The sequence below is a fragment of the Polypterus senegalus genome, chromosome 2 (genome assembly GCF_016835505.1).
Source record: "Polypterus senegalus isolate Bchr_013 chromosome 2, ASM1683550v1, whole genome shotgun sequence".
Lineage (NCBI taxonomy): Eukaryota > Metazoa > Chordata > Cladistia > Polypteriformes > Polypteridae > Polypterus > Polypterus senegalus.
Window position 1 is genome coordinate 3829788 of NC_053155.1, and position 16931 is coordinate 3846718.

The 16931-nt window shown below is 41.4% G+C and overlaps 1 protein-coding gene across 1 annotated transcript in view; it reads left to right on the plus strand.

Moving 5' to 3' along the window:
• The window catches only part of LOC120524125 (E3 ubiquitin/ISG15 ligase TRIM25-like), a 30835-nt gene extending 14679 nt beyond the window's left edge, over nucleotides 1–16156 (plus strand). The window contains exons 3-5 of the mRNA XM_039746002.1: nucleotides 9680–9889; nucleotides 11480–11639; nucleotides 16053–16156. Coding sequence (XP_039601936.1) covers nucleotides 9680–9889; nucleotides 11480–11639; nucleotides 16053–16135 — 453 coding nt within the window. The 3' untranslated portion in view covers nucleotides 16136–16156. The remainder of the gene's footprint in view (nucleotides 1–9679; nucleotides 9890–11479; nucleotides 11640–16052) is intronic.
• Nucleotides 16157–16931: the final 775 nt, after the last annotated feature.

A 16931-nucleotide genomic window follows, 5' to 3' on the forward strand; every position in this document is an offset into this window, starting at 1 on the left:
TATATGAAAATTAAAGTCGCCAACTATTAGGAGTGTGTCATAGTTAGTAATTAAAATTGACATTAAGTCAGAGAATTCCTCAAAAAATGAATTTAGGAGGTCTATACACGGATAATACTAGAATGTGAGAATCTCCATGAATAACAATGGCGAGATACTCAAAGGACTTGAACTTACCAAAACTGACATCTTTACATTTTAATCCGCTCGAGTAAATGTTTGCCAATCCGCCCCCTTTTCCCTGGCGGTCTGCACGAGTAAAACTGTAATCCGGAGGCAGATTCGATTAAAACAGCCGCGCATCTGAGTTAAGCCACGTTTCACTTAGTGCAATAAATCTATTTTTATCACTAATAAGATCGTTGATAAAAAGTTTTGTTAGTTAAAGCTCTAACATTTAATAGTGCCATATTTAATGTTTCGGAGGTGCAGAGATGAATACTATGTGCGTTATTGATATTTGGAATAGGAACTAAATAATTTTTTTAGCGCTCTGTGTGTATTTTTGTTTAATCTGTGATCTGTTTTATAGTTTTAATACATTGTTCCTCTAAAATAGTCATTTTAATTAGATTATTGGAGTTTATGCCGTATTTCCTAGATTTTCTACGTGCATTGAGATTGCTTATTACAGTATTAATGTTGTGCACTTTAACGGAAGATTCTATTAAACATTCATCATGTCCTAGCACAACAGTATCATTTCATAAGGGGTTAAGAGCAGAGATAGATAGTCAAGATAAACGAATTACCTTCGATATGTTTTCGGAGAGGACCCGGCGCCGAAACTGTTCAGATGCAGGCCATCACGCTTGAAGAACGCGCCTTTCCAAAAGAGATTCCAATTGTTGATGAAACCGACATCCTTCTTCTTGCAGAAACCCTGTAGCCAGTTGTTCAATCCTAGCAGACGACTGTAGTACTCGTTGGATCGTCTGACGAGGTAGTGGACCCAAGAAGATCTTTGCCGATGGGGTCCTCTCCTTCGTGTCTTTAATCAAAGCTGCGAAGTCAGCCTTCAGGATTTCTGATTGTTGGTGCCTTATATCGTTTACACCGGCATACAAAACGATCGCTCCAACTGCCCTCTCCTTGTGCTTCTCGTAGACTGCTGGCGCACGTTTCATTACATCTCGGACACGAGCACCGGGAAAACAAGAAACAAACGATTTTCCATTAGGGCATGCGACATTAAGGTTTCTAACGATAGAATCACCTACCACTAATACATCACCAGGTGCTGAAGGTGAACTGGGGACGCGGAGAGGGTCAAATCGGTTCTGAGATAGGATGCTCGCCTGTGCCGATGGAAGTGCTCTGGCCTTGAACCCCCGCCTGCATAGATAGATAGATAGATGAAAAACACCATAATAGATAGATAGATAGGAAAGGCACTATATAATAGAAGATAGATAGATACTTTATTAATCCCAAGGGGAAACTCCCATACTCCAGCATCAGCATACTGACACTAAAACAATATTAAATTAAAGAGTGTTAACAATGCAGGTAAGAACAGACAATAACTTTGTATAATGTTAATGTTTACCCCCGGATGGATTTGAAGAGTCGCATATTGTGGGGTCAGTCTGTCAGTGGAGCAGGATGGTGACAGCAGTCTGTCGCTGAAGCAGCTCCTCTGTCTGGAGATGATCCTGTTCAGTGGATGCTGTGGATTCTCCATGATTTACAGGAGCCTACTCAGCGCCCATTGCTCTGCCACGGATGTTAAACTGTCCAGTTTCATTTCTAAAATAAAGCCTGCCATCCTCACCAGTTTTTCCAGGCATGAGGCGTCTCTCTTCTTTATGGTGCCTCCCCAGCACACCACTGCATAGAAGAGGGCGCTCACCACAATCGTCTGATAAAACATCTGCAGCATCTTATTGCAGATGTTGAAGGACGCCAGCCTTCTAAGAAAGTATAGTCGGCTCTGACCTTTTTTACATAGAGCATCAGTTTTGGCAGTCCAGTCCAATTTATCATCCAGCTGCACTCCCAGGTATTTATAGGTCTGTACCCTCTGCACACAGTCACCTCTGATGATCACAGGGTCCATGAGGGGCCTGGGTCTCCTAAAATCCACCACCAGCTCCTTGGTTTTGCTGGTGTTCAGGTGTAGGTGGTTTGCGTTGCACCATTTAACAGAGTCCTTGATTAGGTTCCTATACTCCTCCTCCTGCCCACTCCTGATGCAGCCCACGATAGCAGTGTCTTCAGCCAATTTTTGCACGTGGCAGGACTCCGAGTCGTATTGGAAGTTTGATGTATGTTGGCTGAACAGGACCAGAGAAAGTACAGTCCCCTGCGGTGCTCTTGTGTTGCTGACCACAATGTCAGACCTGCAGTTCCCAAGACGCACATACTGAGGTCTGTCTGTAAGATAGTCCACTATCCATGCCACCAGGTATGAATCTACTCCCATCTCAGTCAGCTTGTCCCTAATGAGCAGAGGTTGGATGGTGTTGAAGACACTAGAGAAGTCCATAAACATAATTCTTACAGCACCACTGCCTCTGTCCAAGTGAGAGAGAGATCGGTGTAGCATATAGATGATGACATCCTCCGCTCCCACCTTCTCCTGGTATGTGAACTGCAGAGGGTTGAGTGTGCGGCGGACGTGTGGCCTTAGGTGGTGAAGCAGCAGCCACTCCATGGTCTTCATCACATGTTACGTCAGAGCAACAGGCCGGAAGTCGTTGAGCTCACTAGGATGTGATACCTTTGGGACTGGGGTAACACAAGATGTTTTCCAAAGCCTTGGGACTCTCCCCTGTTCCAGGCTCAGGTTGAAGATGTGCTGTAGAGGACTCCCCAGCTCCAGCACAGGCCTTCAGCAGTCATGGCGATACTCCATCTGGGCCCACTGCATTGCTGGCACAAAGTCTCCTCAGCTCTCTGCTCACCTGTGCTGCTGTAATTGTGGGTGGCAATGTCTCTCCTATGCTAGTATCCGCAGAAGGATGGGTGGAGGGTGCAGTACTCTGAGGTGAGAGCAGGTTAGGGTGGTCAAACCTGTTAAAGAAGTTGTTCATTTGGTTTGCTCTCTACATGTCTCTCTCGATGGTAGCACCCGCTTCGAGCTGCAGCCAGTGATGATCTTCATCCCATCCCACACTTCCTTCATGCTGTTATTCTGCAACTTCTGCTCCAGCTTTCTCCTGTACTGCTCCTTCGCCACCCTGAGCTGGACTCGGAGTTCCTTCTGCACGCACTTGAGCTCATGCTGATCACCACCTTTAAAAGCCCTTTTCTTCTGTTTCAAAATGCCCTTGATGTCACTTGTAACCCATGGCTTGTTGTTAGCATAGCAGCGTACTGTTCTTACTGGAATTACAATGTCCATACAGAAGTTGATGTAGTCAGTAGTGCAGTCATCAAACTCCTCAATATTCTCACTATGTGATCCCTGCAGGATATCCCAGTCCGTAGTTCCAGTCTCTCAGAGCCTTCTCTGTCTCAGGGACCACTTCCTGAATGATCGTGTGGTTGTAGGTAGCTCCCTCACTCTTGGTTTGTAGTGAGGCTGTAGTAGAACCAGGTTATGATCTGCTTTCCCAAGCGCAGGCAGCGGGTGGCGCAAAATGTATTCTCTTGCCTGAAGAAGGGGCCTGAGTTGCCTCCTAAGCTTGCATATTGTAATCTTTTTAGTTAATGAATAAAAGGGGTCATTTTGCTTGACTTTACAATTCTGTCCTACTGAATAAACACACTGTTAAGTTAAAATTTAATGTGGTTACGATGAATTATCCATCTTTGTTGGGACATACACCGCTTGAGAGAATTACACTGGATTGGCCTGCATGTTGCAAAAAGGGGAATCAGGTCTGACAGGGATGAAGCATGGCCTGAAGGCCTCACAAGGACTGTTCATCAGCGACTGAACAGATTCTTACTCCAACACAGGTACATAGCATACTTAACCAAACATAAAATTTCTCTGGCCACACTTCTCATGAAAAGACAATTGCACGTCAGTTTTGACTTATGTAAACCACCCAAAACAAGGGCTGTTGTGTTTTCTCAGCATTAAGCTCAAGTTGAAAGATGCAGGAAAAGAGATTTCTGTTCTGGGGATCACATATTGGCATATAATTATAACAATGGGCAAAAATGGGTTTCTACAACAGTTGTTATTAAGACAGATCCCGGAACTTATGCTGTTCAGACTGCCCAGAATATCATCAGGAGTAAACACAAATGAACCAGAGACCTGTGGATTCCTTACTTTTGGTCTGTCCTAAACAATGCCAGCAAGAAAGCACAAACCTGCTGACACTTACACATGATGTAGCAGTGGTCCTGGACCCCGTTTCACTAAAAGCATACACACCTACAACAGAATTTTCACCATCCTCTTCACCAACATCAGTTTCTCTTATGGTGGAAACATCTGTTCCTGAGGAATGGTTTGCTCGCTGCCAGACAGTTAGAGGGAAATGGCCTGCAAAATGTTAGTGCTGTTACATAAGTGACATACCCACAGTCTGGGGCAGAATAACCAGTGACCAGTGTCATGTCAGGGATAGTGGCAGTCTGTCTCAATCCCTTAGCTGTACACTGTGGAAAATTTAAATGAGAAGAACCTTTCATGCAGAAGGGGACGAGTGTGTTAGATATTTGATTGTTCCTTAAGAACACCTGTGGTCTTGAAACAGCATTGCAATTTGGAACTTGGTAGGAAAATCCTTTGAGCTTTACATTAAGGACTCTGTCTCTCATTTTTCAGTTTTAGTTATAGTGGCACAAACTAAATGATACCATGAATATAACACTCCATTGGTTACAGACCCCCAGCCTGCTATCCCCTCACCCCTACCCCATTTAGTCAAATGAAGGCATCACCCTTCTGCAATCCTCACAGCTGAGGTCAGTGTTTATCTGGTGATGCGTTTATAAGGAATTATAAAGGCAATGAAATATCGTGATTTGAAATACATACAATTCATGTGATTTCCGTGTCTCCAACAACCTTGTAAATATAGAATGACAGAGAAAATGCAAGGCAAAAAATGCTGAACACACGGCTAAAACAGAAAATGTTTTTATATGTTTTAGTAATAATGACAGAATTTTGACATGAAGTGTAGGATGGTGAAGCCTAAATATCCAAGAAACAATTTCACCAAAGTTGTAACAAAACAAGTATGCTTTTGTCTATACTAATAAAAGGCAAATCCCTCACTGACTGACTGACTGACGGACTCACTCATCACTAATTCTCCAACTTTCCGTGTAGGTAGAAGGCTGAAATTTGGCAGGCTCATTCCTGACAGCTTACTTACAAAAGTTAAGCAGGTTTCATTTTGAAATTCTACGCGTAATGGTCATAACAGTCGACAACGTCTGCCATTTTGAACTTTCTTATTTATGGCCCCATCTTCATGAAATTTGGTAGGCGGCTTCCCTGCGCTAACCGAAACCAATGTACTTACTTATTTCAGTGGTATGACGCCACTGTCGGCCACCATATTGAACTTTCCAATGTCAGACTCACTGACTCACTCATCACTAATTCTCCAACTTCCTGTGTAGGTAGAAGGCTGAAATCTGACAGGCTCATTCCTGACAGCTAACCTAGAAAAGTTAAGCAGGTTTCATTTCGAAATTCTATGCATAACGGTCATAACGGTCGACATGTCTATCGAGGTGATCAACATCGATCAAAGAACTGTCACTTACCGAGTGGTTTCCATGCCTGGAGATACCACCTGCCTTTTCCATTCTCTTTGTTACATATTGCACGGCCATATCAGGCTCACTCTTGATATCCATTGTGTCTTATGTATTGAATGACTGGGACAGGTTCAAGGTGTGGACTGATGACGGTACAGGAGATAATTAGACTACACAGGAGCACTAGAAGAGTGAAATGCTTAAGCCCTTCACCTGTGCTCCTGTATGTGAGTTGATGGCTGCCGCTGAATTGTTCAGTTGTCGCTTTCAAGTGTACCGAAATGGCCAAATATTTTACACCTTTCGACAACCGCCAATGCCTCTTAAACATCTTAGATTCACAGCTGGCGATTTCAGTAGTGGACACTTTGATGTTTATGAATGTTTAAACTCTCAAAAGCTGGATGTGATTTTATCGCTGAAACCGGTTGTATACTTACAACGCTTGACAGATGCTGAATGTCACTTCAACACAAGTCCTGCAAATACTGTCGTAATTGAAACAAACCATGAAACTCAACTCGATTATGACAGCAGCAATCCACGCTGTGAGATTTGAAACAAGATTACTGTTCACATGGCCAACTGTAAGTTACATGCTCAAGAGTAAGCTCAGCGCACAGCTTGGTCATGTTACAACCGGAGGGCCGAACTCACAATGTGGTATACAAAGAGATCCATAACAAATAGTTATTGGTATATTTTCCCTCAGTTTAAAAAGGTTTACTTTTCTTCTTAATAAAAATTTTAAAGCAGTACTTCACCACTGCAAAGCGGGGGTATTTTGCTAGTCTATATATACTGTATAAACATCAATGTATGTGTGTATATGTGCATGTAGGTATGTATGTCCCATTCACCTCTGAATCACTTCTGAATGGCTGGAGCAATTGTTTATGAAACTTGGTACACATGTCAATTGAGCAATTTCTTTTTCGGAGGTTTTATTCTTGAATTAGCTGAAATACCCAGTGTTGCCCAGGTGGAAAAATAAAGTGTTTTTTTTTTTTTAATTGTTTGAGAAAAACATAATTAAACAAAAAAATCACATCTTTAAAAATAAAAATTAATTAACAAACAATGAAATGTTTGTCTTGCAGTCTTGTATGTATGTTATTATCCAGTTGACGCTCAGGACCAGCCAACTCTATTTAATTTCAAAAGCGATAGGCGGGCACGGTGCTGCTTAAGCATAAAGAATGCTGTCAGTCACCTCCGTTTTGCCCTCTGGTGGTCGTTCCGAGTGTCAACTGGATGATAACATGCATACAAGACCACAACATTACCCCCACCTACCCAGAAGGGGGTGGGTTAGGGCTGATTAGTCGACTAAAATACAAAATACCCGCGCTTCGCAGCGGCAAAGTACTGCCTTAAGTCACAGTATTTTGCTAGTGAGCGGATTATTATTATTATTATCATACAACAAAAACATACTATTAATGTGACTTTGTAACAGTCAGTCAGTCACTTTCCAACCCGCTATATCCTAACACAGGGTCACGGGGTCTGCTGGAGCCAATCCCAGCCAGCACAGGGCACAAGGGAGGAACAAATCCCGGGCAGGGCGCCAGCCAACCGCAGGACTTTGTAAATTTTTGGTACTTCTGAAAGATGTTACTTTTCCTCGCACAAAGACATTTGTATCAGCAAGTCATCTGGACGATTTTTTTTATTCAGTTTTATTCATGGACTCTTCAGTAAAAAATCAATCAAATAACATGTTGATGTAAATGTCTGTGTTTGAGGAAAAGTAACATCCATCATAGACACTGCATTGTCTGTTTGCTCCACAAGACACCAAGAAGAAATGACTGAATTGTGTGTCTCCTTTTATCCCTTCAGTGCTAACTTTTATAAGTACCATAAGTTTACACTGGCTGTTACAGACTCAAATCAAATGTAAGTTTTTATTATAGTAACAATAAGAGCAGCTCACTACTAAAAACGGTAAAAGCGAGGATAACTCGGGATTAAACCTGCATCCCGTTGATTATAAGACAGAAGTGTTTACCTCTACACCAACTACACTGGCGTAGCTAACTCCTATCGACTAACAGTTGGACTTCACTTTTTAAACATTGCCAGGAACATGTAAATAGAATAATTTCTTTGTCGTCAGTTATATTCTTGAATTAAAGCGCATGTATTTTGTTATACCTTTTGTGAAAGTGTTTATTTGATATTTGGACTTCAGTCTTCACACATTATACACTTTACATCAAAATTTGTCAATTATTACTATAACATGAGAAAAGTTTCTGTTTTAGCTGTTGTGGTGACTGGCCTGGACACAGATAGGCGAACACCGATAGTTCACCCAATTCACATTTATTTACAATGTCCATATTTACAAAAATGACACACGCAATCCCAATACTTCCCCAAAGCCCAGGCCTTCAACACAATGCCTTTCACAGGTCTGCCTCCACTCCTCTCCTCTCAAGCTCTGTCTCTCTTTTTCCCGACTCCAACCCTCGAATGGAGGGAGGCGGCCCCTTTTATACACACCCGGATGTGCTCCAGGTGCCTCCCGATTAGCTTCCACCAGCACTCCCAAATGTGGCAAAAGTACCGGCTGCACACCCAGAATCACTCCAGGTGTCCCTGGTCTTCTTCCCCCCCAGCAATTCAGCGTGTGGCGGAAGTGCTGAGGACCAGAGCTCCTCAGGCGGTGACCACGGGCCCCATAGGGTTGAACTTCTAAGCTCTGTTCCTATAGTCCCCAAAGCCACCAGGGTGGTCGCCCCCTCATTGTCTGGAGGAGGCGTAAGCCCTCCTCCGGTCCTCCTGGGCTTCCCTGCTGGGTACCACCCCCAGCCACTCGCCACACTATGTATAACATTTCTTGCCTCACATATCATGTCATCCTACATTTAGTTGTAAACACAGAACACACATGAAGTGTATGTACTCAAAATAGCGATATATTATTTACCCAATACAATTTCAGACACCACAAACCCAGATAAACAGACTTTACATCTGACTCAATTTCAGCTGCGTCGATAGGGGATAGGATAGCAGGCTGCCTGCTGCTTGTGTTGATTGACACATTCGCAAAACAAAGACGCTGATGAGGAGCTGTGAAGGAATTTAAGGTGGCCCGGTATTACAACTTTTTTCGTAGGCTTCAGTGATTCTAGTGTTAAGTTTTTTAATCTTCTGTTTTACCTTTGCTGGCATGTTGCACAGGTTGAATTTATGAGAAGATCTCTTTGTCAGTTCTGCTCCTCAGCTTTTCACTTATAGTAACTCTTTGAATCTGCCCTGCTGAACTTGCAGACTGACCTTAACTATGTTGTTTGTTCATTGACAACTGGACAATGTTAACAATGACAAGTAGATCCACCCTTACTCTGTTCTGAATCCCATCCAGACATCCAGGGAGGTCTTCCACCTTTGCACCCGGAAGGCAACACTTCATATGAGACTCTCTGTCTTTTAAGAACACTTTTATTTAATTTCCTCTATTAATTGATTCCCTGACTATCACTACTATCTCTCATCTTCTGAACAGGTTTGGTGATCACTGTTTGGGGCTCCTCATCCCTGCCTACTTTCTCAATATTAACAGAGTCACTGTCCAGCTCTGCAATGACCTAAAATGGTTAGACACCTCCAGCTTTGAGGTTGAAACCCTGCACAGTTTACTCTTCTTACCTTACACTTACATCAGACTGTGACCCATTTATCACTACTCCTCCAATCCAGAGTCTCCTCCTGTGTCACCTTGGGGTGCAGACCTCTTGTGCAGGTGATTCCTGTGTGAGCCATACTCATATAAGCAGTATATTTAATAGCAGAGCTGTCGATTGTAATGAGAAGTTAATTAAGTACAAAGTGAAGAGATGAAAACTCTCAACTCTGAGTTTTAAAGTAGACAATAGAAGGAGGACTGTAAATAAACAAAAAGTCCTGTTGATTTAAAACATTGAAGTGTCATGTGACCAGTAATTCTTCTTAGGTGATTCAGTTCAAAGTTTTTCTCAATCTATCTCAGATCTCTGTGGAAAAGAAATTAGAGGAAATTAATTGCATTGAGGAAGATTACATAAAACTGACCAGGAGTATCAGAGAACAAGAAGACAGAGAAATGGAAAAGGCTGAATTTGTAATGGAGCAACTGGAGGTGGAGATCGAGGAGCTAAAGGGGAGAGACGCTGAGCTGAAGGAGCTTTCAGTCACCAAGGACAATATCCACTTCCTGCAGGTGAGAGCAACACTTCATAGGCAATCTGAACTGACTGAGGTGTATGACAAGTGTGCATACTATGAACTAAACTCTAAAGCTTTGATGAGTTTAAACAACAACAACATTTATTTATATAGCACATTTTCACATAAAAAAGTAGCTCAAAGTGCTTTACATAATGAAGAAAAATAAAACACAAAATAAGAAATTAAAAAAAGACATTAGTTAACATAGAAAAAGAGTAAGGTCCGATGGCCAGGGAGGACAGAAAAAACAAAAAAACAAAAAAAAAATCTCCAGACGGCTGGAGAAAAAAATTAAATCTGCAGGGGTTCCAGGCCACGAGACCCTTCTGGGCATTCTACCTAACATAAATGAAATAGTCCTCTTTGTAGTTAGGGTTCTCACGGAGTCACTTGATGTTGATGGTCATGCAGACTTCTGGCTTTCAATCCATCACTGTTGGAACATCACGGTGCTTTGAGTACACCGGAAAAAGAAAAATAAATAACATAATAAATAAATAACATAAATAACATGTCAATTGTTTTCTTATATTCGCCTAATACTTCCAATTCCGAGAAAAGTCTCTGAGTTGCTGCTTTCATCTGAACCAGAGGGTAACTTGATCCATGTATGTATAGTTCTCTGTGTGAAGAAAGAATCTGTATAGAATTTACATTTAACTAACTTCAATTTAAAAGATGACATTTAATAAAAGATGACACTACCTCTCTTCATACAGTACAGGCCAAAAGTTTGGACACCTCCTCATTCAATGTGTTTTTTTCTTTATTTTCATGACCATTTACAGCACTCCATCACTCTCCTTCTTGGTCAAATAGCCCTTACACAGCCTGGAGGTGTGTTTGGAGTCATTGTCCTGTTGAAAAATAAATGATCGTCCAACTAACCTGACTTCTGCACAACACAACTGCTGGTCCCAACCCCATTGATAAAGCAAGAAATTCCACTAAATAACCCTGATAAGGCACACCTGTGAAGTGAAAACCATTTCAGGTGACTACCTGTTGAAGCTCATCGAGAGAATGCCAAGAGTGTGCAAAGCAGTAATCAGAGCAAAGGGTGGCTATTTTGAAGAAACACATTGAATGAGGAGGTATGTCCAAACTTTTGGCCTGTACTGTATCTTTAAACACTTCTGTCAGCTCACCTCCTCATGTCTCTCAAACAGAAGACAGTGAAGTGATGTCCTCCAGCATTTCCTCACAGCTCAAAGCCCACAGTCCAGTCTCACAAATTACTGAGATTTATTTTATACACATCACAGGCACTATATAACTCAGGCTCCCTCTAACCTTCTCTGCTCTGTCTGGTGGAGGCCAGTGCATCCTCAGTCTCCTTATCTGCAGTCTGATGACTTGCCTCTCAGACATTGAAAGTTTATTAAAAATAAAGGTAGACAATCTGTAATGCTTCACTATACTGAAATACTCTCTCCTAAATAACAAATAAATTAATGAAATGTGACCTTGCCATCTAAACCCAAGCTGATTTTCAACCACACCGGTCCTTAATTTAAGAGCTTCTTTTTTTTAGAGGCATTTCTTATTATTTCTCCTTGTCCCCTCTTCTCTCCTGTTGCAGATTTTCTCATTTCTCTGTGACCTTCCTGCTGATGGAGACTCACAGAGCTTCACTGTCACTGCTGACTTCTTTTCTGAGGAACTGAGCAAAGAGCTGTCCTGTCTGAAAAAGAGCCAGGAGAAGATAAGCCAGTTGGACATCAAGGCATTGACTCCATCAGGTACAGCATCTGTTCATGTTGTGTCTGTTGTTGAAAGTTCCTTGGACAATTAAAACTGAGAGGTGAGATGCTTGAAAAAGTTCTGGGGCCTCATGTATAACACTGCGTGTAGAATTCACACTAAAACATGGTGTACGGACAAACTGGAAATGTGCGTAAGCACAAAAAATCCAGGGGCCTCATTTATAAACGGTGCATACACAAAAAAATGTTGTATATGCCCGATTCCATGCTCACATCACGATGTATAAAAACTAAACTTGCCGTAAAGCCCTGCACATTCATGCGGCAGCACAAACCATTGCGTACGCATGTTTTCTGTTCAGTTTTGCAAACTGGTGGCACCCAGTGTCAAAGCAATGCTATTGCTCCTGTGTGGTTTCCCTTTTTTTCAGAAATTAAACGCATATTGTTTATCAGTTTAAGGCATCTGATGGTAATTAACTGCCAAACTATTCCAAATACCAGAGCTGCTTTATCACTGTTACCCTGAGTGCACCACTATTTGAACCCACTGTATATGAGTGTGGAATCGCAGCTGATCAGAAAGCTCTATGGCAAACAGATTGTTTCGAGAGTGCCGAGGATTATCAGGATACAGCATCTAGCTCTGGAGGACATTAATAGCACACGCTGCCTCTGTCATGCGCACAGTTTGTTTGAACCTCTTCCATATGGCAAACGCTTCAGAGCCTTTCCCATAGGGACCTTGACATTCAGAAAGAGTTTCATCTCAAGGGCTGTAAACATACTGAATCAGTCCATCAAGTGCTCCTGGTATTACTGTTTGTACTTATAAGTACAACCACCTCACTGGAAACGTGCACTACAGTTGTAATATTACACAACCTGAGCCACTTTATAAACCATTTGTACTATCTGCACTATATGTACATGTATATTGTACTTATGCTTTCATATTGTATATTTCTCATTGTTTTTATTATTATTATTATTATTATTTTATCATTTTATAAGAAAATAAGTATATTGACATTGACATTGGAATTCTTTTCATTCTGTTTCCTAAATATTAGGACAATGAGCATAAATAAGTTTTAAACTGGCCAAGCCACGTTTAGTGTGCAAATGAAGCTTTGTTGATCATGAAATCTGAATCAGCTTGTGCTGTCTTGTATGTCTACTTCATTCTGACAGATGGACTCGGCATTAAAAGCTCACATTAATCCATTTTCATCTGTACATCCCCTGAGCTAAAGTGTTTTGTAAGCATGGTGTTGTCTGCTCAGATTTATTTCCTTCACTTTTCTCCAAATTGTTCAGGATATACATCAGGTAGTGAGGACTCGGGTTAAAATCATTGTTTGGGTAACAGACCAGATCCCAGTTTGAGGAGGTCTACACCAGGGATCTTTTTGAAATCCTTACTTCTTTGATCTTGTTATGGATAAGTTGACCTACTGGAATAAAGACCATTCATGTTGGTGCAGGCTTTGTGCTGACGACATTGTGTTGTGTAGCACTAGAAAAATTGAAGTGAAGAGGAAAGGTGAAGGGGATTGAAGATAAAAGGGAGAAGACAGAAAATCTGAGGTTTAATGATCAGGATTCAGAAGTTAGCCTGCAGGGAAATCTACTGAAAAATTGACTAAATGTAAATATATAGGATCAATGAGATGGAAAACTAGATGCGGAGATAACCCATAGAGTGCCATGTGGATGGAAGAAGGTATTGTTGTAAATGTTGTGAATTAAACGAAACCCACTTAAAGAACGATTTGAACAACCTGTGAATAAATGGCAGTAGCTTACACTTTTCTACTTTACTTTAAAATTCTGATTTTTATCATTTGTTTAATAAACACTCCAAGTCATTTTACAGATTTTTGTAAACTGCTTTGAATAAAGGCATCTTAATGGAAGGAGTATCTGTGTGTCTGTCCAGCTGCTATGTCTCTATCATTCCAAAGATGGCATATCACAAAACGTTTTAGTACTAAAATGCATTGCATTTGTCATTCCAACAGATGGCCCATTACAAACATTAGCACTGCTTTTACGAATCGCACACCTAACGGCATATTACAGAGACATATGCATTGGATGGTGCACTGCAAACATTAATGCTGATGTCTGCATTGGTTAGTTATGTTGTAACCCATCATAGACAGGTAGCACAACCATGATTTAAAAGTCGTGACAGTGCAGCATTTACAACATTTTGATATTTAATTTGTAAATCAAGTAAAGACTCACAGCAAATCAACTTAAACGAAGGCCAAATCAGTAGAGGACATACTGTCTTCTGGCCTCTACAACCAAAAAGAAGAAGAGCTGAGGAAAAGGCAAACTAAAAAAGAATCGAGTTCAACGTGATTGATGAATGTGAGTGATTAAGTGCGTGTCACAGGCAGACTGAGGCCGTGTGCTCGACTCAGCTTTATCTTTGATTTCATCACTCCCTACTCGCTGTGCACCATGTTCGGTGAAGGACTGCGTGTGTCCAAGTGTCACAGCTGTTTGATGGCCACAGTTTTCATGGGGAGCTTTTAAATAACAAAGAAAGAGCACTTCATGATTTCATATACAAACTGTCAGTTAAAAGGTAAAAATAAGAATTAAATATAAAAAAACAACATATGCAGCAAACGCATGCACATACCACCCAAAATTTTCAGCCCACATTGAAATATATTAGAATGTATTCTTATTTTTAAAATGAATATTCAAGTCTGCAGTTTTGGCTAATTCCTCAGCCCTTATATATGCACTCATTGAGTGAACTCTTTGGTCCACCAGTATCCTAATACTAGTAGAGCCTCCTTACTTTCATAAAATAGCCCCAGTTCTCTATGGCATGGATTCCACAAGATGTTGGAAACATTTCTTTAAGATTCTGCTCCACGTTGACATGATTGTTTCATGCCGTTTCTGCAGATTTGTTGGCTGCACATTCCTGCTCTGACTCTCCTGTTCTACCGTACCCCAAAGGTGTTCTACTGGATTCAGATCTCGTAACCGGGAAGGCCAATGAAGAGCACTGAACTCATTGACATGTTCATGAAATCAGTTTGAGGTGACACTTGCTTTGTGACAGATACATTATCATGCTGGAAGTAGCTCTATTAGATTGGATAGGAATTGTCTGTAAACCGCCATCTTCAGGTCTCTCCACAGATGTTGTATGGTGTTTGGCTGGGCTTTGGCTTGAGCAATCAAGGCCACTCACAGACTCGTCCCAAAGGCCACCACAGTGATACCTTAGCTGTATGCTTTGGTTCATTGTCATAGTGAAAGGTGAACTGTTACCCCAGACTGAGGTGGCGTGCACTCAGGAACAGGTTTTCTTCAAGGACCTTTCCATATTTGGCTGCATTCTTCCTTCCCTCAGTTCTGACCAGTCTCCCTGTGCTTGCTCCTCCATAGTATGATGCTGCCACCACCATGCTTCACTGTAGGGATGGTAGAAGGCAGGTGATGAGAAGTGCCCAGTCTTTGTAGACATAGTGTGTTGGAGCTCTGCCCAAAGAGATCAATTTTTGTCTCATCAGACCAGAGTCTTTTTTTCCTCACACTTCCAGTCCATAAACTATCATGTATGCCTTTTGCTCAAGAACAGCTTCCACCTAACTGTTTTACTATAAACACCTGATTGCTGCTGAGATGGTTGCCCTTCTGACAGTATCTCACATCTCAGAAAAGAGGATTTGTTAGAGTGACCATTGAGTTCTTGGTCACTTCCTGGACATAGACTGTTCTTGCCCAACTCTAGGAAGTGTTCTGGTGGTTACAAACTTTGCATTTCACAATTATTGGGGTCACTGGAAGCCCTGGAAGCACTCAAAACTTTAAAAATGGTTTGGGCCCCCTTGGCCTGATCTGTGCCTCACCACAATTTGATCGTGGAGGACTACAAAGATCTTCTTGGAATTCATGGCTTGTTTATTATCCTGACTTGCAGAGTGAGTTGTCGAGCTTCTATACACAGGACAAAATGTACAATCTCAGCGATGTCCAGTTAATTCAGTTTGCAACAGGTAACTCCAACCAAGTTCTTGAATCATCTCATGAAAGCAAATAGGATACACCTGAGCACAACGTGGAGTGTCATGGCAAAAACTCTGAATACTTCTGAAACTGAGAGGTTGTGATTTCTAATAAATTTGTAAAACCTTTTTTACGTTTTGGGTTATCAAGTGTAGTTTGATCAGCAAAAATGGCAAATGTGTCAATTTAAAATTAAATTTAACAATTCAATAAAGTGTGCAGCAAGTGAATGTGGTATTTTCTGAATCGCCTCTACTGTATTTATTACTGCTTTGTCGTTGCACTGTCTTGTTTTGTTCTTTATCTGATCGTTATTTGGGGTTTTATTTTGGAATAAACAAATGTACCTAACATTAAACTACGCTGTCTTCACACTTTCCACTCTTTTTATCTCTTTATTTTCAGGTCGTGAAGCTCCAGTTTTCACCCTGCAGCCTCCTGAACCTCAGAGCAGAGAGGAGTTTTTACAATGTGAGTTTGTGCTTTGACTGAATCAATTATGAGAAGAGAACGCATTTCTCGTTTAATATCCCAGGACAGGCTTTTTATCAGAGAGCATTGCTTGACTATTGAGGGGAGTCTGACGGTGGTCTTGTGACAGGTGTATTATGGGATAGAGAGATTCAGGCATTGAATCACCATGGCAGCCTGTTGGACTTCAGTCTCTTAAGGATCATGCGAACAAAAAACACAAATATCATTATAAAATCTTGCCAACTACTCCAAGTCCACCTGTCACTCACATCCTACCACCATTTTTTTTCTTTTGGCTTATCTTTTTCTTTGCACTTCGTGTTATTTTCCTGTCTCTACTTTCTGTTTCTTCTTCCTTACTTTTTTACTCTTCTTATATATAAACGTCTACATGTGAAAGTGTGTCTGTCTGTCTGTCTGTCGGCCTGGAAGTGCGAGGCCACAGCATGACACTCAAAGAGCCGGCAAGGCAGTCACAAATTAATGGGTTGGAAGGAGAAAGAAGCGAAGTGAGCACATAAGCAAAATGAAACCTCCAAGGTGACAGAAACTCGCTTAGCTGCTGATAGACAAGGCGGGTGAGCATGTCCACAACACAAAACCACCGATTCTCCATTTCAGTTTTTTTCTGATGATTTCAATAGTTTCTAGGAGCCCGGAGCCTTTTTACAGCACAGGCTTACACGGCTACTATAATAATAAGTAGTAATTTACTTATACAGCACACTCCATGCAGTGATTGCAGCCATGTGCTAAAATCATTTCAATTCATTTTTTTCCTCATCGACTAAAACTCAACTCCCCAGAATG